This window comes from Centroberyx affinis, unplaced genomic scaffold, assembly GCF_046629955.1.
Source record: "Centroberyx affinis isolate AG114_WGS23_722 - 3 ecotype Tasmania unplaced genomic scaffold, CSIRO-AGI_Caff_v1 ptg004842l_1, whole genome shotgun sequence".
NCBI classification, from domain to species: Eukaryota; Metazoa; Chordata; class Actinopteri; order Beryciformes; family Berycidae; genus Centroberyx; species Centroberyx affinis.
This window is the reverse complement of record NW_027282365.1, coordinates 47,633-72,500: the sequence shown is the minus strand read 5'-3', so window position 1 is coordinate 72,500 and position 24,868 is coordinate 47,633. Positions and strand designations below refer to the sequence as shown.

Sequence of the window (24,868 nt, the reverse complement as noted above, 5' to 3'; positions counted from 1 at the left end):
GCTTTGTCAACAGTACACTCTCAATGTCTCTCGCGACATCACCAAATCTATGAGAGATCTAGAGATTGAAATAGTGGAGCTGCAGAGTTCTGCAGAGTCCACAGGAAATCGAGGCCGCTTTGAAGACCTCAAATCCAAAAAAGCCTTGCTGGCTGACCTGCTGGGCGCTAAAGCACAGGGGGCGCTGGTCCGGTCTCGCTTTCAGAGCGCCGCTCTGATGGACTCACCCTCAAAGTTTTTCTTCAGCCTGGAAAAGAAGAACGGGCAGAGCAGGTTCATCCACGCTCTGAGATCCACTACAGGACAGCTGCTGACGGAGGCCGGTAAGATCCGGCAGAGAGCTGCGGACTTCTACTCTCTTCTGTACAGCAGTGAGTACAATGAGGACGAAGAGGCGTTTGATTCTTTCTGCAGTGGGCTGCCCAGAGTCTCAGAGGAGACCGGCGAGGAGTTGGGGGGTCCTCTGACCACAGAGGAGCTGACTACAGCGCTGCAGAGCATGCGGGGGGGGAAGGCCCCTGGGATTGACGGACTCCCGCCGGAGTTCTACAAGACATTCTGGACCGAGCTGTGTGATGACGTCACTGAAGTCTTCACCGAATATCTTAATGACTCGTCTTTGCCCCGGAGCTGCAGGAGAGCAGTTCTGACGTTGTTACCGAAAAAAGGAGACCTACAAGATATAAAGAACTGGCGTCCGGTCTCTCTGCTGTGTGCGGATTACAAGATGCTCTCCAGAGCGCTGTCCAACAGACTGAAGAAGGTGATGGATCAGGTCATCCACCGGACCCAGACCTACTGTGTGCCCGGCAGGTCCATCGTTGACAATGTGTCACTAATTCGGGATGTTTTGGAAGTCTCTGGTTCATTGGGCTTTGATGCTGGTCTGGTTTCTTTAGACCAGGAAAAGGCTTTTGACCGGGTTGAGCACCAATACCTTTGGAAAGTGTTAGAAAGGTTTGGCCTCAGCCCTGGACTTATTGCCAAGATTAAGGTTCTGTACGAAGATATTGAGAGTGTACTGAAAATTAATGGTGTTTTGTGTAAACCTTTCAAAGCATCTAGAGGTGTAAGACAAGGCTGCTCAATGTCTGGTATGCTCTATGCACTTTCAATTGAACCCATGTTGCACAATGTTCGCTCTTACCTTGATGGTCTGTTTTTACCTGATTTTAACACACAAGTTGTTTTATCGGCGTACGCAGACGATATTGTTGTCATTGTTAAAAATCAAGATGATGTTAATGTGGTTGCGAAGATTGTAAAAAGATTTGGGGAACTTTCAGCCGCTAAAGTAAATTGGGCAAAAAGTGAAGCTTTGGCGGTTGGAAAGTGGTCTGCAGGTCTCCCTCAGCTGCCAGGAGGGCTAATTTGGAAGAGGAGCGGGTTCAAGTACCTAGGAGTGTTTTTAGGAGATGACCAGACTGTTGAGAAAAACTGGGAGGGAGTGGTGGAAAAGGTGGAGGGGAGATTAACAAAGTGGAGATGGCTGCTGCCACAAATATCTTACAGAGGAAGAGTTTTAATTATTAATAATTTGGCAGCCTCCACCCTCTGGCACAAGCTAGCATGTATGGAACCCCCTGCTGGATTGCTGAAAAAAGTGCAGTCTATTCTGGTGAACTTTTTTTGGGATAAACTACACTGGGTACCACAGAGTGTACTATACCTGCCAAAAGAGGAGGGAGGGCAGGGTTTAGTGCATCTAGAGAGCAGAGTAGCAGCTTTTAGACTACAGTTCATACAGCGTTACCTCACAGGGACTGATGATGTGCTGTGGAGACCTCTCATGAGCACTGTTTTAAAGAAGGTACAGGGCTTGGGTTTAGACGCCTCTTTGTTCTTAACAGACTGTGTTTTTAAGAGTGTGCATGACCTGCCACCTTTTTATCAAGGACTGTTTAGAGCCTGGAATCTTTTTAAGTGGTGCAGACTGGAGCCTACAGCATCACTGTTTTGGCTCCTGGAGGAGCCTCTAATCCACGGGGCCAGGTTGGACATTCAGGATGACAGCAAACCCGGTCTCACCCGGAGGCTATGCTCAGCTGGAACTGTTAAGCTGAAGCACATAGTGGACTCTGCAGGCCCGAGGCTTCACGACACGGAAGCGGTGACTTCTCTGCTGGGCTCGAGGTCAGGCCGACATACCAGGGACATTCTGAACGCCTGGATGAAAAGACTCACTGCTGAGGAGCTGGACATGCTGCAGGACTACGCCATCGGGACTGAGACTCCTGATAATGGAGATCCTTTCCCTGAGTCGGGTCTCAAAATAGACCAGACCGGACTAACGGGACCTTTGCTGGTCTCAAATTCGGCTGCTAAAATGGACCTTTACATGTTGAATGGGAAAGTCTTGTACAAGTGTTGTGTTGTAGCCTTGAACAGAAGAATGCTGAATGGGAGAAAGGACACTGTATGGAGAACAAAGTTAAAGGTGGCAGATGATTGCAGGCCAGTGTGGAGGGTGCTATACAAAGCCCCACTGAACAAAAGGTCAGGTGACCTGCAGTGGAGGATCCTGCAGGGAGCGCTGGCAGTCAACAATTTTATTTCAAAAATAAATCCAACTGTATCTGTTCAGTGTCCTTTCTGTCAGTCGCCAGAGACAATTTTTCATTGTTATATAGAATGTGAGAGACTTCAGGTGCTTTTTGAAGCTCTACAAACTGTTTTCTCACACTGTAATGAGAAATGGACTGAAAGTGGTTTTATCTTTGGCGCTGGGTACAAGAGGAAAGATGCAGAAAAGTGGCAACTTTTAAATTTTGTAGTGGGACAAGCTAAACTATCGATATATAAAAGCAGGAAAAGTCAAATTGAAACTGGTTCAGGGGCAGATTTACTGGCTCTGTTCATTGCACTGGTGAAAGCCAGAGTCAGAGTGGATTTCAGATTCTTTTCACTAATGAAGAACTTGGATGAGTTTATTTCACAGTGGAGTTTCACTGCAGCCATTTGTTCAGTGATTGAAGGAGAATTGGTCTTCAATTCTGTATTTGCAGGTTTTTTAAATCCTTTCAGAGTCTGTGATCTCTCCTTTGGTTTGTGTGTGATAAACATGTCCTGATTGATTTATTTTTTTATTTGTAAATAAAAGGTTTTTTAAAAATCAAAAAAATCTCTTTCTCTCACTCTCTCTCTCTGCCTCTCTCTCTCTCTACCTTCCCCACGCCGCAGATGATTTGCCTTCACCTCTCCATCCTCCATTCATCGCAGTTTTCTCTTTCATTATTCATATCTGTTAAATAATCATCCTCATTCACAGTCAGTGTTGGGAGGGTTACTTTTAAAATGTATTCCACTACAGATTACTGAATACATGCCCTAAAATGTAATTTGTAACGTATTCCATTAGATTACTCAAGTTAAGTAACGTATTCTAAATACTTTGGATTACTTTTGGAATACTTCAAAATCGTCTTGCTGAGCCCATTTGTCTGGGTCCCTCTGAATGTAGTTCACACTTGCTTAGGAATGACCTCATCACTGTCTTCAGAGGAAAAGTTATGTAAACACAAATGTGGTGTTTTGTCCTGCAACTGATACTGTCTAAAGAAAAATGGCATCCACCAGAGAACAAAGTCTTCAGTTTTCCTTTCCCCTTTCTTTAATTTCCACAGCATCAGTTAACCGCAGCATCAAGTAGAGTAAAACACATTAGACATTAAAGAAAAAAATAGTAATTTAAAACAAATTTCCTGCATTTCTACACCACCTAACCTCTTGGATTAAGTCAAGAAACAGCAACCCTGTATAATGTTAACCAAAAATGTTAAATTATGTTATATTACTAGATTTCAGCATTGAGGTGCTTACATTCATGATCTTGCATAGGCATACTAACCTAAAAAACCTTTTATTGGGAATCATGAGAAAGTTTCAGAGCGACAGACACAGAGCGTCCCCGTAACCATAGCAACTCACTCTCATCCTGCCTGAGAGGAGAGGGAGAGACGCAGAAGAGCCGCTGACTGAGACTCTGAGCAGCATGCATGGGAATAAATTGCTGTCAGTGTCTCTTTTCACGTCAGCACATTATGTTATGAATTTGTTTTTCACTGCGTGAGAAAATGGACTTGTGAAGGTGCCAGAACGCCGTTCCGGATCGTTCCGGCCCACTTTAACCCCTGTTAGTAAGTAAAACGTTTACATTTCCATGTCAAAAACTCATTCCTGAGAGTGTCCTGGCTGTGTTTCCTCCTCCTCATTGCCATTGTCTTGTGGTGCTGCGCACAAATTGTTGCACATTTTTTAAATCTGTTTGTGGGAAATGCCTGCCTCATATGAATTTTAGAGCAAATAAAACAAACAAACAAATAAAGTAATCCTTTCAAGTAATCTATTTTTAAAGACAGTAACTGTATTCAGAATACCACCGATTTAAACTGTAACTGTAACGGAATACAGTTACTCATATTTTGTATTTTAAATACATAACGCCGTTACATGTATTCCGTTACTCCCCAACCCTGCTCACAGTCAATTGATGGTGTGGTCCTTAACCCATGAATGATTAATTGATGATCAGAAAAGTCCTTTGACACATGCTTCTGATTAAGGACTATGTGGAATTGCATTGTATTGTTAAACTGTATGACTGTGTGTATATGATGATGGTGATTAAATCATTCAAGATGTGTATTTGATGCTTACAGGTGTGAATATTCATTAGTTAACTGTACTGAGATTTCCAATAAAAACATATAAGCATCAGAATCCCTAAAATAAGACCATTTATCATTCATAAAACAGTCCAGTGAGTGAGTGAAGTACATTTCATGGCCTTGTGAGCCGGTTAAGCAGGGAAATGGAATAAGGCACAAGGGAGTTCATTGACCTGTTAAGTTTCAGGGAAGGAGGAAGGGTTAAGAGGGAAGGAGCTCAAACTCAGCCAGGAGAGGATGGTCATGACAGCTGAGGATGGTGTTTGCCTTCCTCAGCACCTGAATACTCACTGTTCAGCAGAAAGAGTTGAAAAACTATGAAAGCTCATTCCAATCATAAGCTCATTCGAAGAGAGAGATGCAGGGCCGAGAGATGGAGGGTAAAGAAATACAGATTTTAATAAAGCATGTCTGCAATAATAGGTGTGTGTGTTAAAACCTAAATCTGTTGCAAAGCATCTCTTTTCATTAACTGAGATTAATGTTTTTGTACATGGTCCCTGACAAAATAAACAAATAAATAAATAAAATAAAAATAAAGATGTAGTGCAGAGAGAGATGCAGGGTGGAGAGATGCAGGGTAGAGCGATAACACTTTTCAAATACGCAGTGTTGTGGGGGGAGGCAAACGTCTGCTCCCCCTAAACCCCTCTTCCAACCCCTGAGGCTGAAAGGGCAGGTGGTCTATGAGGGGTGGAAGTAACAAAAATTTATCATAAAAATAGATGCGATGAAAATGCTTGTGAATTGAAAACAAGAGTGATGAACATGCATGTGAATTTAAAAATGTTGTGATAAATTGTTAGTAATTTGACGAAAATGCGTGTGAATTGAAAAATTGAGTGACAAACTGGGAAGTAATTTAAATCATAAATCAAATGGTGATTTGATAAAAACATCCATTTTCATAATTTATCACCACTTTCTATCATTCAACATTGCCATTTATCATTTAAGGCGAGCCCACTGAAGCTGACAGACAGCAGCGGCCCGTTCAGTCACAACACTACACAACATGACAAACAGCGACCTCTGCTGGCCAATCATGTTACAGCAATATGCTGCTGCTGCTACTAGAACTTATCAATAGAGCCAGTATTACCCATATTGATCTTATCCAATAAGCATCCAGTGGCCAACTGTGCCGACTGACTTCACTTAGCCAACCACAAGTCATGTGACATTGTGTATGTGAGATATGTGTGTGTGTGTGTGTGTGTGTGTGTGTGTGTGTGTGTGTGTCGCATGGGGGTCATAAGTTCATCATATCTCATGAGTCCCGCCCCCCCCCCGCCAACTTTACTTTCGTAAATTCTACCTTTCATGTGCTGAGCTGTCTGTGGTGTGAATATAGTGCAAATACTATTTAGGCTACATGTGTTTTCTAAGAGTCACAAATGTGAATAAAGTTTTGTGAAATGAAAATTAAATCTTCGTCAACTGCAAACAAAATTCACACGTGTGAATGTTTATCCACAAATGCACACTGTTGTGTCTCACAAGAACAAAACCTTTACTGAGTCACAGATCTGCATCTGTGCATTTTTCAGTCTCATCCTGAGGATGCAAACCGATGAGGAGACACAAATCTTTTTTGCACGATTATTCTGTAGGAAGTGTTGCAACTACGGCAGCTGAGGAGGACATTCTTTGTGTTCTTTAGATATGTGTTTAATACTACAACACACGCTTGATGTTACAGTCACTGCTCTTTCCGTCCAGAACAGCAGAAACATCCCAATGGACTGAAGGGTTTGTGGAAACTGTGCTTCCTCATTATAGTGATCCAACATTCGCCTCATTTGCATTTCAGGATGAAAAGGCAAACATTTCAGGTGAAGGATAATCCACTTCTTACCTTCAGACTGCGTTAGGATATATATGAGCTAATTATTTTATTATGAGTATTAGGCCTATCATTATTGCTGATCAATGTTGTTGTGATATGATATTGTAATATTTACCATTTAGAGGAGTAGAGTGGAGTAGAAAAGTTTATGAAAGTGTCACTCCACATGGTTCATACAGCAAAAGATACAAACATGTCTTCTAGTCAGTTCAGTTGTTGCAGACACCAGCTGCAGCAGACACATTAGTAAAGGACTTCTGTTGATCCATTGTGTTCACTGCCTTTTTAATAGGGCGGGGTTTATATACACGTCGCTGCTGATTGGCTAACAGCTCTGACACACCCACCAGACGAGAGACAACGTACTTCAAAGCGTTTCACACGGTTTAGAGGAAACATGACTTTCAACCCGGAAACCGGAGCAAAACGGTGCGCACCGTATTTAGATTGAACGAGCCCCTGTAGTCATAGTATTCCCATGATGTCACATGCATTTCCTACCAATACGCCGCTTTACAATACACACAGCTCATTGGCTGTGTTTGTTATTTGATTGGAATCACCTGTTAATTTATTACAATCACCTGTTATTTTCCTACCAAGATGGCCGTGTGCTGATGGAACAGAATACTATGAATACACTTAGGAGAGTTGTGTATGATGTAATGTTTACCCAGTACCACTAGAGGGCAGCCTGCTCTCCTGCAAGTGGACAACAGAGTGTCTTTCAACCAATGAGAACCGTGTAGACTCAATCACTGAGAGCGTGCATGTAGATGAGAAGAACCACGCGCTTCATTGGCCAATATAACATTAGAAAAGTAGGAGGAAATGCTACAAATAACTAAACTAAATCAAATAGGCTAGGCCAAATAAAAAGTATTAAGTATGAATAAAAACAATAACAGGAAACAGGAAATATTAGAGACTTCCAGGTCATGTGGATCCCATGCTGCACATTTGCCAGAGACTTTTAATTTATTGAATCTGCATACGCTCCAGCTCTACACTTATATGTCAAAGAAACATTTTATCAGTTTAATTAAATAAATAAATCCATACTTCAGGAATACAGTCAAGTTTAAAAACAGCTCAGACAGTACCATGGACAGCCTTCAGTAAATGCACCCTATTCATTTGTATTATTTAGGACTATGAACATATTAGCTATATATATATTGATGTCAGGATAATATTTCTTATAAACAACAAAAAGACAGTCCCACCACACAAAGCCAGGTCACGACTCAATGTTTTAACTGGCAGGTCTCTGCAGACAAAGACTAGAACATTCTATAACAGTAAAATCTACTTTACATTACTGTTGAAACAACTTGCTGTTCCCTGGTTTCTCCTGCTGACTTTGACTTGCTCAGCTGTGGTTTCCACTCAGTGACTTGCCATGTCATCCTCATGTCATCCTCCTCTGAGAAAAGTGAAAACAAGATAAATATTTTTATTGACTCTACCATCAACACAATGGAATTAATCTGAAATGTCCTACAAATGATGACATCACTATATGGAGCTTCAGTGTAATTAATTCAGTGTTGGTTAATATGATTCAAGTCAAAGCCATCGTTGTCTTCATCTTAATCTATTCCAGCTTGTTTTTCTTGGCTTGCTGCCTTGATGTCTGGTCATAATGTAACGGCCACTAGCTTGTTTCCTTTCTAGGCTAACGTTAGCTAGTTTACATTAGAGAGCGAGCTGTGAAGCTTAAAAACCTTCATACTGTTTCTTATTCAAATCTACAGGCTGACGAGTTTCATCGCCCCCTCGTCTCTGCCATGCTCTGTTTGGGCAGAAGAAAGATTCACTCACTGTTGAACAACTTGGTTCAGACCGGAAACACTAAGGCTTTTACTCTGAAACTGATCCGTCCTGTCCGGATGTCAGAGCCTGTCCTGTTTACTTTTCTGGATTGACAAACTAAAGCAAAAAGGAAAAATGCACATCTCTCTTTCCTTTTCTGTGGTGTCAGCTCAAATGCAAAAAGCAAAAGTGTACTGCACTTAAATAAAATAATTGAAACAAAGGTACACACATCGCATTATTGAATTGAGGGTTGAATTTTTACCTCAAATAACAGTTGAAAGTTGAAAGCAACAATGACCAAATTAAAATTCAAACCATTCAGTTTCAGTTTTGACAACAGAAATTCAAATTTCAAAACTGCAATTCAGTTTTAATTTTTGCATATACCATGATTGAATTCAAGCATCAAAAATTCTTCAGTCTCTGCTGGCACTAACTTCTGCCCATACTACCTACTCTGTCCCAGTAGAAATGTAATGTGTATTTTCTCCTTTGACCAGCAGAGGGCAGCATTTCATTAAACAGCAGCTACAGAGCTCCAGGAGCAGCCATCCTGGATTCACATGGGACAAGGAAGAGTTTCTAATTTTTTAAGTCATAATCATATAATTTTCATATGATTCCCCCTTTAAACCACATTTTGGATCTTTCTTCACCTATCCTCTCTCAAAATACGGTCAATTTTACTCCAGAAACCTTTTACAGCCCAAAAATGGCCTGTCAATAGTCCTGTCAATCAATGTTGGGGGGACAAAGACACACACACACACACAAACACACACACACACACACACACACACACAGTGTGAGTGGAGTAGGCATGATGACAGATCTATAGATTTGTTTTTTCTTCATAATTCTTCATGTTTAGAATAAATATGTGAACTTGAGTGTCAGCAAAGTAAATCAGTTGACAGATTATATTTTCCTTCATTATGAGAAGTCATGACTCACAACATAGACAACAACAGAGAATTATATTGGTTTATTTACGAAAACAATTACATTTTAAAATGTAGTGATTGATTCATGTGTTCTTTACAGTAAAACGACTCATAAATCTATATGGAAATACAAACATTAATATGCTCACATTAAGATGGAAGTGTGTGTGTGTGTGTGTGTGTGTGTGTGTGTGTGATCCTGTACAGAGTGAACTATCATCTCAGCAGCTGTCTTTGGTCAGCAGTGTGAGTGTTTCTCTCTCCCTCCTCTATCTGACAAGAGACACTGAGGAACCAGACACAGACCCAAACCCAGGATAGAGTGGTTCAGTGAATGTGGAGTGGAAGGTGTGGATGTGGATCAGTGTGTCAGAGGAAACTCTGTAGAAGGACAGAGAGCCAGCAGGCCAGTCCAGATACACTGCTACTCTGTCAGAGACAGAGGGGGAGAGGGAAGGTATGGCTGTGTCTCTGTTATTGTGCCAGACAGAGTAACTGTTACCAAAGCATTCCAGACTCCAGGACTTTTCATTCCCTCCAAGTCTGCAGTCATCACCCTCTCCTCTCCTACTGATTCCTCTGTAAGTCATTCCTACACGAACCCATCCTTTCCTCTCGACCTCCCAGTAACAGCGACCAGTCAGACCATTTCTACACAGCAGCTGTTTCCAGTAGTCAAATCTCTCTGGGTGATCAGGATATGGCTGCTCCTCTCTCATCTTTGTCACCTTTCTGTTGTCTTCAGACAGGAAGATCTTTCTGTGTGCTGTGTTTGGGTCCAGTGTGAGTTCACAGGCATCTGATGAGAGAACAAGACTCAATACAGCAGCAGATTATCATCTAATACACCTGTTGTGTTTATTATTTGTTGATTTATTGTTGTTGACTGTTAATTATTGAACCGTTACATTTTTGTGAATAATTATATATTCATTTATTGATTTAAATTACAAGAAGAGGCAACCAACCTCTGATGTGGCTTACATAAGGTTTAACAATTAGGAAAATATGATGAAAAGAGACTAATGATAATATGAATGGGTTACAAATTAATAACTAAATACATAACAATAATTATAATATAGATACATACACATACATACATAAGTACCTATAAATAAAGAGATAAATATTTCACAACTTTTTTAATAGGCTTAATGACCTGAAAGTGTACTTGGTCATAAGACCTTGTTATGAGAAGAAGAAGAAGTTGATGAAGTGACAATAAATATTTTAAAAAATCAAATCATGAGTTTAGGCCAGAAGGCCTTAATGTGACAGAGCAGTGTTTCTGGTTCCAGCCCAGTGGTTTCTTATTATGGTAGTAAGTATTAGGATGAGGTTTCCCCTTCATCTGCGATTGGTCTTCATCAGTTTTAGCTCATTCAGACACATAAAGCCTCATCATGCTCAGTGTTTCTCTTCACTTTCACTTGTGATATAGTCTTAGTTTTTTTGACCACCTTTTTTATTTTCCTTTAACTTGAAAATTTCATCTCAGTATTTTCTTCTATTCTACTGATGCATGATTTAAAGGTGAATTTTTCTATTTCGACTTCAGGTCATTAAGCCACATTAAGCCCTATTTATTTGTACTTTGATGAGTTTTCAAAAATATTTCTTGTTAGTTCATAAACTTCTTTATTTCAGTCCACTTGGAATACATTTTATTTCATTACACTTTTCTTTTAGGTCATTAAACCACATTAAGCTCAATCATTTTCATTTTCCACTGGGGATCTTGTCATAGTTTCTGACCATGTTACTGATTTATTTTTAACTTCAAACTTTCACCACAGTATCTCCTGCTGATACATGATGTATGATTTATGATTTGAAGATTTTTTTTTTAATGTTTCCCTATTTTTTCTAGACATCGTTTTTGGGCTCTAGTGAAGTGTTAGTGTTCAGAGATTTTCATTTTGATATGAGCTCATTAAGCCACGTTAACCCTCTTTTTTGGCATTTTTTCCACAATATTAATTCATTAAAAAATGTATGTAAATTTCATTTTTTTTTACCATTACTAGTTCTTATGGTGCCATATACCTGGGAAAAATTATTTTTTGTCATCAAGGTTAAATATTTTTTTGCCTCGTTAAGAATTTTCACATGAAGCTTTTTAGTCCCACATGATGTCATCACCTTCATCCACAGTAGGATGTGAATGAATGGACGTCACATACTGCTGTGTGAATGGACTTTCTATCTAAATAGTTGAATGTGTGTTGCTTTGTTTTCATGAATCAAACTAAATACACACTTACATTTCCTCACACCTGGTTTCAATCTCTGCTCTCCACCATGGTCCACACTGGGGGAATAAACAAAGTCAGACCAGCAGATTCTCTTTGATGATGGAAACATGGACATTTAATAACCTTCAATATGAATGAGTTTCCATACAGCATCAGTCAGAACTGCTGTTAGACATTAATCAATATTCCTCATCTTCTCAGTGTGACAGAGAAAATGTGTGTGACTCTCAGCCTTCTAGCGGACGTTGCCTCTCCATACCTGAGAGAGTCCAGTCTCCAGTGTGGATCCTCCAGTCCAGCAGAGAGCAGCTTCACTCCTGAGGCTCCTAGATGATTGTAGCTCAGGTCCAGCTCTCTCAGATGGGAGGGGTTGGAGCTCAGAGCTGAGGCCAGAGAAGCACAGCCTTCCTCTGTGAGCAGACAGCGTGACAGCCTGCACACACACACACACACACACACACACACATACACACACACACACACACACACACAGTTAAGTTTTACGTTTTCTTCTATTGATGTACAGTTTATTTATTGTTTATTACTGAGAATTATTTTTTCCTGTTTTTCTACACAAGTGTTTTCTGGAAAAGAGAGCCAAGCTCTCAGTGTAAACTTCCTGTTTAAAACAAGATTCATGTTAGATAATCACTATCTGCTCTGATGTTAGGTGTGATAATGTGATTTAATTTTAGTAAAAACTGCAGCGGTCACCACTCCAAACTGTTGCTCCAGTGATCTGCTTTGTGCTTTCATTTGGTCAGTTTGGCAGTTCTTGGATCAGTTTGCTGCAGAATCTTAGAAATCCTTTTTGGTATTTTAGGTCTCAACAACAGAGACAGCAAGGAGGAAAATAATGAAATATCCTGATAGAAAGCAGAAAACAGTTCATAGGGGACAGAAAGTAGAGTGAAAGGTTGTTACCACAATCATAAGAGCAGAGAAAATCCTCCACAGGTTAGGAATCTATTCACTGATGTTACTCTGTAAGTAAAGCAGGATTTAAATGGTCATGTGTTGACCAGGTCGAGGAATTCTGACCTGAGAGTCTCCAGTCTGCAGTGTGGACTCCCCAGTCCAGCAGAGAGCAGCTTCACTCCTGAATCCTGCAGGTCATTGTTACTCAGGTCCAGCTCTCTCAGACTAGAGGACTGGGAGCTGAGAACTGAGGCCAGAGCTTCACAGATTCTCTCTGACAGCTGACAGTCACTCAGCCTGAAGGACAAGAAAAGATATGAAAATATTATTCTCTCATATTTTAATGTCAGTGTTGTCTGTGATTTTTCTTTCAAATAATTACTGTTAATAATGTTGATTGGTGTTTCCCTTATCTAAAAGCAGAGTTCACAGTGTTGTTTGCATGGTGCTGTAGTTCATTGAACTGAGTACAGCACTAACAATGCCAGAGATGCTGGTTTGATTCCCACTGGGTTCACCCATGTTAAAACTGTATTCACACATGGAGCTGCAAGGTGATTTGGATCAATACATCCACCAAATGGTCTATGCTATGTTATAGGGCTGAACGATATTGACAAAAAATATAATTGTCATTATTTGACAGAAAATTGCGATTAGACTGCGATTCATATCATCACAAGTTTTTCTTTTCATATGTATTTTAGAACTTTAAAGTTGTTTAAATAAAAGTGATTTTATAAAAAAAGAATAGATGCCAGTGTGCAGGATTTACTGAGTTTGAGTCTGATTAAAGGTTTTCACCAGTCCCAACGGGGCTAAGCAGCCACTGGCTCCAAGGTGTGGTGCTTTGAGCCATATTACATTTATTTTATAGCTTATCAAATATATTCTGTGTGTTTTTCTGTCTATTTTGCCCCTTGTGCTCGATTATTAGTGACTGAGGATAGACTTGGCAGAAGTTCTCTTCTTTCTGCCGAAGTTCAGTGAATTTTGGTCACGTGACTGAAGACGTCACCGGAAACATTCGAATTACCTCACTTCCCTCAGAATGTGTAGAATTTTATCTTTTTTAAAGCATCTTGCTGGGATAAACGATTTATTTTTTACTATTTAGTTATACTAAATAGGAGTGCTAAAACTATCCTGTTAAATATCTATAGGCCACCAAAATATTCAGCTAAATTTTTTGATGAGTTTGCAGAATTGATGTCCATTATTGTAACTGACTTTGACCGTGTAATTATTACTGGTGATTTTAATATTCATGCTGACAATCCAAATGATAGGAATGCCCAAGAACTTTCCTTTATCTTTGAAATCTTTGAACTCTTAGCATGTAAAAGAGCCTACTCACAACAAAGGCCATATACTGGACCTGGTTATCTCCAAAGGTCTTGATATCTCCAATGTCATGGTCCTTGATGCTGCCTTATCGGATCATTTCTGTGTTCTGTTTGATATGACTGTCGTAGTGGACACTCGCACTAGGTCCAAAACAGTCAAAAAACGTTATATCAGTGAATACAGCAGCATAGCATTCTCTCAGGCAATCTCCACGATACCCCCCTCTCTGTCAACGTCAGTCGAGGATCTTCTGGACAATTTTAATTCTAAAATCTTAAACGTCATCGATGAAATTGCGCCAGTTAGAGTCAAAGTCTCTTCTGGTAAGCAAAAGGCACCATGGAGGAACGCCCCTCAGGCCAAAATCCAAAAAAGAATGTGTCGAAAATCTGAGCGTAAATGGCGGAAAACTAAACTGTTTGCCACTGTGGATAAACTCACCAACCCACGAGTACCAATGCCTCCCGAATTCAACTCTACAAAGTCATGTAATGACTTTGCTTATTTTTTCACAGAAAAAATCCAAAAGATTAGGCAAACTATCAGTGCTTCCTCACTTACGTTATATAACACGCCTCAGCAATCTACTAGAACTAATCTGGTAAAGATGACTCATTTTAATGTCATAAACCTCACATCTCTTGAAGAAATTGTTTTACATCTCAAACCCTCCACGTGCTGCCTTGATCCGCTGCCTTCAGTGTTTTTTAAAAAAGTTTTTAGTTACCTGGCAACAGATGTATTACAGATAGTTAACAGTTCACTGCTTTCAGGGGTCTTCCCCAAAGCCCTGAAAACTGCAGTAATCAAGCCACATTTAAAAAAAGCTAATCTGGATGCATCTGTACTTAACCACTACAGGCCTATATCAAACCTGCCATTTATCAGTAAAATCATTGAGAAAGTTGTCTTTAGACAACTCAGCAACTTTCTGGCAGTAAATAACTACCTTGACATTTTCCAGTCTGGCTTTAGGCCCCACCACAGTACCGAGACTGCTCTTATCAAGGTTCTGAATGACATTAATATCAACATAGATTCTGGTAAAGTCTCTGTCCTCGTGTTACTGGACCTTACTGCTGCATTTGATACGGTTGATCACAATATATTAATAGACAGACTTGAACACTGGTTTGGTCTATCTAACATGGTCCTAAATTGGTTCAAGTCCTACCTTCAGGACCGAGACTATTTTGTATCAATCGGTAGCTGTACGTCAGAGCGTCTCCCAACAACGTGTGGAGTTCCACAAGGGTCAATTCTCGGACCTCTGTTATTCAATCTCTACATACTCCCATTAGCTGATATTATTCAAAATTGTATGGTTTCATATCACATGTATGCAGATGATACGCAAATATATATAGCCGTGTCACCTAACGAGTACAGTTCAATAGACTCCCTGGGACAATGCATTAAACAAATTAGTAGCTGGATGTTCCAAAATTTTCTCCAGTTAAATGAAGAAAAAACTGAAGTCATTGTTTTTGGGGCCAAAGAAGAAAGACTTAGAGTCTCTGCTCACCTAAATAGTCTGTCCTTTAAGAGCAAAAATCAAGCTAGAAACCTCGGTGTTATCCTGGATTCAGACTTAAATTTCAGTAGTCACATTAAATCAATAACTAAATCAGCCTTTTATCACCTTAAAAACATTGTAAGGATCAGAGACTTGATGTCTAAACCTGACCTAGAGAAACTTGTGCATGCTTTTATCTCTAGCAGGCTGGACTACTGCAACGGACTGTTTACAGGTCTGTCTAAGACAGCAATCAGACAGCTTCAGCTCATCCAAAATGCGGCTGCCAGGGTTGTATCAAGGACCAAAAAATACCAGCATATAACTCCAGTTCTCAGAGCACTACATTGGCTACCTGTTTCCCACAGAATCAATTTCAAAATTCTATTACTTGTCCATAAATCATTGAACGGTTTAGGTCCAAGATACCTATCAGATCTCCTGACCCAATACGAACCTTGCAGACCTCTTAGGTCGGTTGGCTCTGGATTACTGACTGTTCCCAGAGTAAAAACAAAACATGGTGAAGCTGCCTTTAGCTTCCATGCTGCTCAAATGTGGAACAAATTGCCAGTGGAGCTGAGACTTGAGCCAATGCTGACTACTTTTAAATCTAAGCTAAAGACCTACCTGTTTACCATTGCTTTTAATTGATTTTCTTTTATACTACTATTTTTTTTTTTTTTTTTAATCTGTGGGCATTTGCCTGTTTGCTTTTATTGTTTTTATTCTGTGTCCTTTTGCTTGCTCGCTTTTAATGTTTTTATCATTTGTTTCTTGTGCTTTTGCATGTGTTCTCTGTAAAGCACCTTGGGTTGCCTTTGGGTATGAAATGTGCTATATAAATAAATTTGCCTTGCCTTGCCTTGCCTTGCCTAAATGGTTATGAGGCGTATAATCAGGTGTTTTCTGATGAAAATTCAGCATTTGAAGCTTAGCTTTGGTTTATTCAACTGACGTTACCGAGAGCGGTACAAGAAGCATTCAAGGCCGCCTTGGAAAATGCAGTTCTCCAGAGAAATGTGCTTTTTACAGAATTTAAATATCATAAATGGTTTAATTTTGGTGAATTTTTATATAGTACATGCACAATTGATCACACCCATGGGCTTGTGGGGTTTTTGCAGCCTCTGTGATTTGGAAATTGCAGAAGTTCATATTACATCTTGTTTGTTTCGGTTAATTGTTCAGCTCTACTATGTTATGCTTTACAGAAAGCCATTAAGAAGAATGGCAAGATATATGAGGCAGATTTAAAGTGTTTTAAAAGATGAGAGTGAATTTACCTGTCCAAGTTCCTCAGGAAAGCATTCCACAGTCTAGAAGCCCTGATGGCAAAAGTGTTTTCACCTTTAGTCTTTAGACTGAGTGTCAGTCAGAAGGACCTGAAGATCTCAGCTTGCTCTCCAGCTCAGACAGAACTAAGAGTTCTGCAGTGTAACTCAGAGCCAAAACTAGTCAAACTCTGTGAAATCTTAATATGAATTCTTCATCAGCAGGTAAACAGTGGAAATATGCTAAATCTGGGATATATGATCTCTGCTTCACACTAGTTAAAGTCCTAGCTGCTCTATTCTGAATAAGCTGGAGATGTGACATTGAATCTTGACTGAGACAGGAAGAGAGAGGTGCAGTAATATAAATGACATGAGATCAAAGCATGGAGGATCTTCTCTCAGTCCTCCAGGTTCATGGCTGTGTATGAATTTGGATCAGGACAAAACACATTCTGTAAAATCCAAAACGTTATGTTCAGTGAAATTGAAAATGCCAATGTAAAATGGTTCTGGAGTCCTGATGTAAAACCTGCAGAGTCTCCCTTTGCAGATTCAGGAATATTGACCTGAGAGAGTTTTGAGAGCAGGAACCTTAGTTTGGAGAAATGTGTCAAATCAACTGAAAAAAACTGTGAATGCATCTTACCTTCATCCGAGGTCAGGGAAAACACTCATGACACTGTCATAAGAGCATTTGACAGTGTAATAAGACTTCATGATATCTTTATGAAACGTCCAAATTCTACCACTGTACTTGAGTTCAGGGAAATCATGACACAGTTAGTGACAAAATGCTGCTGCAAGGCTGATTACTGGTTCAAAAAGATATGAACATGTCACACCGAATTTAGCTGCACTTCACTGGCTTCCTGTCAGTTTTAGAATTGATTTTAAGATTTTATTGATAACCTTTAAGGCCCTACACGGTCTGGCTCCCAGCTACATTTCTGAGCTCCTAACCCCATATGTGCCACAGTGTAACCTGAGATCCTCAGAGGCGGCCTCACTGGTGGTACCGAGGTCCAGGTTGGTCACAAAGGTGATCGAGCTTTTACTATCAGAGCACCGAGGCTTTGGAATAGCCTGCCTGAGGGTCTTAGGTTAGCCAATACAGTTTCTTCTTTTAAATCTCTTTTAAACACGTTTTTATAAAAAGGCCTTTTAACATCTTAATGTATTCTATTTTTTCTGTTCACTTAGTACATTCTTTCTCTCTTTTAATCTGTCTGTCCGTCCATCTGTCTCGTTTGCTCCGGGATTTCCCCCTGTGTTGTCGGATATTAAGGGACTAGTTTGGGTGTCTGAGTCTGTGTTTTTTGCTTAGTTGCTTACAGTCTATGCTGCAGAGGCCAGGAGGCAATATGATGTTTCACATGCTTGTGCATGTGACGGCGATCAACACCTGTCAATCAAAAATGTGTTGTTTGATCTCAGACAACTTTAAAATATTGTTTTCATGTTAAAATTATATTTTAACAATATTTTTTTAAATAAGATTGAAAATTATTTTTTTTCCCCTGTGGTATCGAAAATGGTATCGCATATCGATATTTTCCTGGGTATTGTATCAAAGTTAGAAATTCTAGTATCGTGACAACCCTACTTATGCCATCATGTTTATCCGACCTCATTGTCCCTCATGTTCCCCTCGTTCTCTCTGATCGCAGGACGCTGGTTACCTTACTGTCCTGAGAATCAAGAAGAGACCGGCAGGCAGCAGAGAGTTTTCCTACCGAACTCCTTATCTCTGGAATCAACTTCCTCTTCTGATTAGAGAAGCTAATTCTTTGGAAATCTTCAAACCCAGACTCAAAACCTCTCTGTTCTTACTGCCATTCAGCCAACCCCAGCCAGTCCAGTTCAGGACCGACAGTATTATTCTCTTACTTTAGTTCAGACATCATTAATATAGGAACCGGACATTAGGAACCCAGTGTAGCGCAGCCTGTTGGTCTGTCTGCATCATTACACTCTCTGTCTGTCTGGTATTGGCCCTTCCATTGTTATGTAGGTTAGGTCGACCTGTTCTGTGTCTCCAACATGCTGTTTTGTTTCCTTGTGTTTTATTTTGTTGCATAATGTATTGCATCACTTTGTTTTGTGATTGACTGTTGATTATTAGATCTAGGTAGGCTCGTTATCTGTAAAGTCTTTAGTGACATGCTGTGTGATCAAACGCCTGTAGAAATAAATCAGACTTGACTTGAAAAACTTTCAGTGCTTAACATTGCACATTCAGGAATCCTGACCTGAGAGTTTCCAGTCTACAGTGTGGACTCCCCAGTCCAGCAGAGAGCAGCTTCACTCCTGAATCCTGCAGGTCGTTGTTACTCAGGTCCAGCTCTCTCAGACTAGAGGACAGGGAGCTGAGAACTGAGGCCAGAGCTTCACAGCTTCTCTCTGACAGCTGACAGACACTCAGCCTGAAGGAGAATTAGTGATGAAGACAAACAACAACTTTAAAATGTTTTCCATTTTGTACTCACATCACATTTTAATAAAGTTAATATATCCAGTTATCTTTTCACCTACAGAGCTTTATTGGAGGCTTTGACCACTGGCAGCAGCCTCAGAAGAGCCTCCTCTGAAGCAGAGTATTTCTTCAGGTCAAACACATCCAGCTCTTCTTCTGATGACAGTAAGATGAAGACCAGAGCCGACCACTGAGCAGGGGAGAGTTCGACTGTAGAGAGACTTCCTGATCTCAGGTACTGTTGGATCTCCTCCACTAGAGAATGGTCATTCAGCTCATTCAGACAGTGGAACAGATTGATGCTTCTCTCTGGAGATGGATTCTTCCTGATCTTCTTCTTTAAGTACTGGACTGTTTCCTGATTGGTCTGTGAGCTACTTCCTGTCTGTGTCAGCAGGTCTTCTAGGAGATCCTGATTGGTCTCCAGTGAAAGACCCAGGAGGAAGCGGAGGAACAAGTCCAGGTGTCCATTTGGACTCTGTAAGGCCTTGTCAATAGCAATCCGGTGGACCTTTGTTGTAGATGTTTTACTGAAAAACATCTGCAGTTTTTTGAAAGTCAGTTGTGGCATGGACATTACATTCTTGTTGCTGTTTATGAGTGACAGGACCACATGAACAGCAGCCAGAAACTCCTGAATGCTCAGATGGACAAAGCTGAACATCTTGTTCTTGTCTTTGTCCTTCTTTGGACGGTCCTGCTCTTTAAAGATCTGTGTGAACACTCCTGAGTACACTGAGGCTTCACTGAAATGAATGCCACTCTTTTTTAGATCCTTCTCATAGAAGATCTGGTTGCCTTTCTCCAACTGATGAAAAGCCAGTTGTGCAAGTGACTGAATGTACTGTATGCAGTTTTCTGTGCCATACTTCTCTTTGGTCTGATTGATCTGAAACACCAGGAACTTTGTGTACATCTCTGTCAGGGTCTTGGGCAGGTCTTCTTCTCTCTCACTGGTTTTCAACAGATCCTTGAGAACTGTAGCAGTGACCCAACAGAAGACAGGGATGTGGCACATGATGTGGAGGCTTCGTGACATCTTGATGTGGGAGATGATTCTTCTGGCCTGCTCCTCATCACTGAATTTCTTCCCGAAGTACTCCTCCTTCTGTGGGTCAGTGAAGCCTCTCACCTCTGTCACCATGTCAACAAAGTCTCCAGGGATCTGATTGGCTGCTGCAGGTCGTGTGGTTATCCAGAGGCGAGCAGAGGGAAGTAGTTTCCCCTTGATGAGGTTTGTCAGCAGTACTTCTACTCTGGTTGACTCTGTCACATCAATGGAGCACTTTTCATTGGCAGTGAAGTCTAGTTGAAGGCGGCTCTCATCCAGACCGTCAAACACAAACAGAAGTTTGAATTTACTCTTGTCATAGTTTTTGTTTCCTGACTCCTGTAGTTCTGTAAAGATTTCATTAAGAGCCTCCTCCTTGATGTCTTTGGTTTCCCAGATACATTCGTGAATTAGTTCTGCAAAACGAAACCTTTCTCCCTTCAGTAGATTCAGCTCGCGGAAGGTGAAGGGGAATATGAGATGAACATCTTGATTGGCTCTCTCTTCAGTCCAGTCCAGGATGAACTTGTGCACAAGGAACGTTTTGCCGATTCCTGCGACCCCATTGGTCAGCACTGTTCTTATGGATCTGTGTTTTCCAGAAGGGTGTTTGAAGATGTCGCTGGGTTTGATTGATTCCTCTGCTCCTGGTGTCTTTCTTGCCATCTCAATTTGCATGACTTCATGCTGCCTGTTGATGTGTATGTCACCTCCGTATGTGATGTAGAGCTTTGTGTAGATATCACCCAGAAGTTCCTGATCCTTCCTCTCTAACCATCCTTCTTGTGCACACATAAACTTGTCCTGGAGGTTAGATTGGACCTTTTCTTGGTGCCATGTGATGAGTTGTGGAGGCTCTGTTGTTCTCACCAGCAAATCTGTGTAGAACAAAGTAACATCCATTTTTTTTTGCTAAAAGTTGGTGCTCTAAGAATAACAAACCTTAGTGGAACAGACAGGTTGTGATATCAGAAAGAGCAGAATGTGAATAATATTCTTGTATTCAGATATTTCATTAGAAGTGTAGCAGCTAATTAACTGTGGGTTGCTTTCATTCACAACATTTTTTAACTCTCTATTTTACAGAGAAAAGTTTTGATGAGGATACATGCTCTTTGACTTCAGCTTCACAATCACACATTTACACATTTACACCTGTCAGCTTCCCAGTACAACCACAGTCTTCTACTGAGCAGCTCCACTGGAGCAGCTGGGGGTTCAGTGCCTTGCTCAAGGGCATCTTGATAACAGTTTTTAAAGGAAGTGGAGAGCATTACTGATTCACTTTCTCATGCAAGATCTTCTAGTTCAAGGATTTGAACAGCCGACCCTCAGGTCACAAACCCCATTCTGCACCTGTTACTCAGATGAATCAGTACTTCAGGAGCCGTATTCACAAAGCTTCCTAGTACTAAGAGTTGTTCCTAATGGTGAAAATCTAAGAAAATTCTTAGAATTATTACTCTTAGAATTAAAATAAGATTAAATCCTAGTAAAGATAAAAGCTATTCAAGAAGCATCGTAGCCCTTAAGAGAGCTGCTTAGGTGAAAAACTGTTCAGAGTAGAGAGGAGGACTTTCAGGAGCTGAGGAGTTTCTTAAGCAGAGGAGAAAATGACACAGAGGAGGAGAAATGTTCTCCAAACACTGAATGACAGTGAGATAATAAAGCTACAGGTTAGATCCTGCAGGATGATGTTTGTTGCTGATCTCATTAGAGATGTGCTCACATCTCCCACTCAAGAAAGTAACACTATAATGCCATTAATACTATTACTATTATGAAAGTTATCACACCAATAAGATATCTGGTAACAAGCAAAATGCAACAGTGCAGCAGTGATGATTTAGGTCTACAACCCTCCATCAGCAGAATAATCACACAAACTTTGCAGCCTCATGTTGTGATTCAGTTTATTTCATTCCCACTGGACGTGCGCACCTTGCCAGCCAACAAAACTGCATTCATGGATGCAGCGGGTTTCCCCGGTGTTGTCGGTTCACTGATGGGACAGACGTCTGCATCATCGGCAATCTACTCTTGTTCAACAACCCTATTCGTATAGGCTTGACAATATAGTCCATAAATCATCAGTACTAATACTACTAAGTCTTGAGCCATTTTCACCAAATCTTAACATTGAACTGGTAAAGTCATAATAACATTACTGCATCCACCCAAATAAAGACATCACACATCAGTGAGGACCGTGCAAGTACTAAAAAGTTAGGCTACATTTTGTCAAAATCATTAGGTTGCTCTAACTATTGATTAAACAGGGATTTTCATTTTTGACAGTATAAGTAAATCATACTTTTATAGACTAAATTGTGTGATTATCACTTGTGATTCCTTGTGTGCATTCTGAATGACTGGATTTGTCCTGATGGACCAATGACAGCGTCTAAAAGAGAGCATCATACCTAGCAACAGAGGCATCCACATCTCCTCACTAAGATAAAAGTTCTTGTCCATTCCTCGCTCAGAGTCGCTCTGAGAACTTTCCTAAATCACTCCTAAGATAGAACTCCTTGCTAGGAAGTTTTAGGCGAGGTTAAGACTCTGAGAAGATTCTCAGAGTGTTTGTGAATACGGCTCCAGGAGCTGTGAGTAAAAGAAACTAAGCTAAGTAAAAGAAACATTATAAGTAAATTGTTAAAAAGACCAATCCCACTTGGACTGTTCAACCCCCCCTTTTCTGGAATGGTATATTCCCCTTAATTGGTTGTAGTTTTCCAGACCACCACTTCCAATGTTGAGTTCTGATTGTGGTGTGCTTACCTCTTAGTGTGCGTCCATGGGATTGTAAGTACTGAACACAAACTGTATGTAGGTTAATATATCAATATGATTGTTGCTGTTCTCAGATCATAATATTACCTCTTAGCTAAATGTGGACAATTTACTTTCTCCGACCGTCACGTTCATGTTAATTAGTACTGGCAATTAAGAGTCGACTTAGTTGCTTAGTTGCTTAGTTGCTAATGTGTGTGTAAGCAATGCAAACATTACTGTATGTGACCCAGTTCTTGTGTTTAGCTATTTAATACTCCCTGCAACTGATAATCGTATGGCTAGCAACTATACAACAAAATACACAATATGCCAGTGTGCTCTTTCTAACTATGACCAAGTGCCATAGGCACAGTTTTTGCCTACCTTTTGGTGTTTCTGCATTTTAAGTTAAGTATGCATAGTAACTGAGTTACTGCCTTCTTATTGGCTGTTAGTTGTGCACTGTTTGGTTGTCAGTATGCTGGTTGTAATTACTGTATTAGAATCTGATGCCATTGGTGACCTTAAAGTGCCACCTAGTGGATCTACTGGGTATGGCTGTAAATTGCCTCAGACAACTGTTAGTCAGTCCATGACAGTAGTTTATAATAATTCCTTGTTTTATGTTTTCCCCTTTTTACAGAAACCACACTCACAGTTACACCTAATAAAGTTTATTAACTGGAGCTTCAAGTCTATCTCGTGATTTGACCGATCACTCCAGTGGTGGGCTGAAATCCCCAGAACCCAATAAGTTGAGAGAGAGCTTTGCCAGCCATTCTCTATCGTTTATAAATCCTTCATCATTTTAACAGCCACACTAAATGGGCAGTGACAAGACCAACATGGCAGCCAGGACGAGCCAGAGAATAGCTTTACCTTCAGTCTGACTGCTGTCAGTGGGAAGGTGAGGAAGAGGAGCAGACTGTGGTTGACTGGAGGAAGATCCTCTGTTCTCTGAAGTCTCCCCGACATCCACTGAGTGAGTGAGTGAGTGAGTGAGAGAGAGAGAGAGAGAGAGAGAGAGAGAGAGAGAGAGAGAGAGAGAGAGAGAGAGAGAGAGAGAGAGAGAGAGAGAGAGAGAGAGAGAGAGAGAGAGAGAGAGAGAGAGAGAGAGAGAGAGAGAGAGAGAGAGACTTTAAAAGGGCTTGAATTTAACACTAGCCAACCAGCCAACAGCTCCTATTCATCTTTCATTCACTCTTCAGAATCAGAATCAGAAATACTTTATTGATCCCCGAGGGGAAATTGGGTCAGTATTTACATAAATACTGAAGGACTGAAGGAAGTGAACATTCAAATTAAGGTCAAATTACATCCATACACTCAAAATGATACCAACAGCTAACGTCAGCAGCATTACCCTGTACCTGAACCCTGGGGATCAATAAACTGTGATACAATCACAACACAATGAGACTTGCCTTTTTGCTGTTTTCCTGACATCTGCATAACATAAAACTCAAAATAAACACAGAGACTCAAAAGGCAGCCTGCCTCTCTTCACACATCTACTGTCTGAATGCAGAATAACAGCAGAGCAGAAGTGAAAAAACAGATAAAACAGGCTGAGAAAGTGAACAGGGAGAAGGTGGAGAAGCTCTTCCAGGAAGGTCAAGCCAAGCTAATCCGGCTTTAGGGCAGATGAGTGTGTCGCCATGTCAGAGAAACTGAACAGCTTCTACTGCATCATCTAGTGAGGGTGTGGAGTCTGATAGCTCAGACAGCATAGTGTATCAGACTGAGACTGTCCCTCCCTCACCACACCACTATTCATCATCGTTCAGTCAAACTTCATCAGAATAATCTTATTTATATCGACTCATCTGGTAGCAGCACTGACTCAGCTAAAGTCTGTAACGTGTTATTTCCAATCAGTACAGTTTCCCTTCCCTGATGCCTCCCATGTCGTTCTTTTCTGCCCCCTGGAATAAATCAGATCAGCCTTCCATCGCAGCACTGGTGGTAACTAACC

At 40.6% G+C, this 24,868-nt stretch overlaps 2 protein-coding genes across 3 annotated transcripts in view; both read right to left on the bottom strand.

Annotated features, from left to right (window-relative positions):
* LOC139666160 (NACHT, LRR and PYD domains-containing protein 3-like) overlaps positions 1-24,868 on the bottom strand; it is a 50,341-nt gene that overhangs the window by 21,079 nt on the left and 4,394 nt on the right. The window lies entirely within an intron of this gene.
* Positions 9,323-24,670, bottom strand: LOC139666161 (NACHT, LRR and PYD domains-containing protein 3-like). The gene is made up of 9 exons (XM_071545286.1): positions 24,656-24,670; positions 24,264-24,270; positions 23,841-23,871; positions 19,127-20,998; positions 18,844-19,017; positions 12,578-12,751; positions 11,796-11,969; positions 11,546-11,592; positions 9,323-10,077 (listed from the first exon to the last, which is right to left on the bottom strand). The coding sequence occupies exons 1-9, from the start codon at positions 24,668-24,670 to the stop codon at positions 9,548-9,550; spliced, it is 3,024 nt and encodes a 1,007-aa protein (XP_071401387.1). The 3' UTR covers positions 9,323-9,547.

What these genes read in the sequence shown, in the direction of transcription:
- LOC139666161 (XM_071545286.1), bottom strand. An exon ending in GAGACTTCAGAGAACAGAGG is followed by an intron (nt 20,999 to 23,840) that starts ATCTTCCTCCAG and finishes TTTGTTCTACAC; the next exon opens with AGATTTGCTGGTGAGAACAA. An exon ending in GAAACCAGGTGTGAGGAAAT is followed by an intron (nt 10,078 to 11,545) that starts GTAAGTGTGTAT and finishes TTCTCTCATCAG; the next exon opens with ATGCCTGTGAACTCACACTG.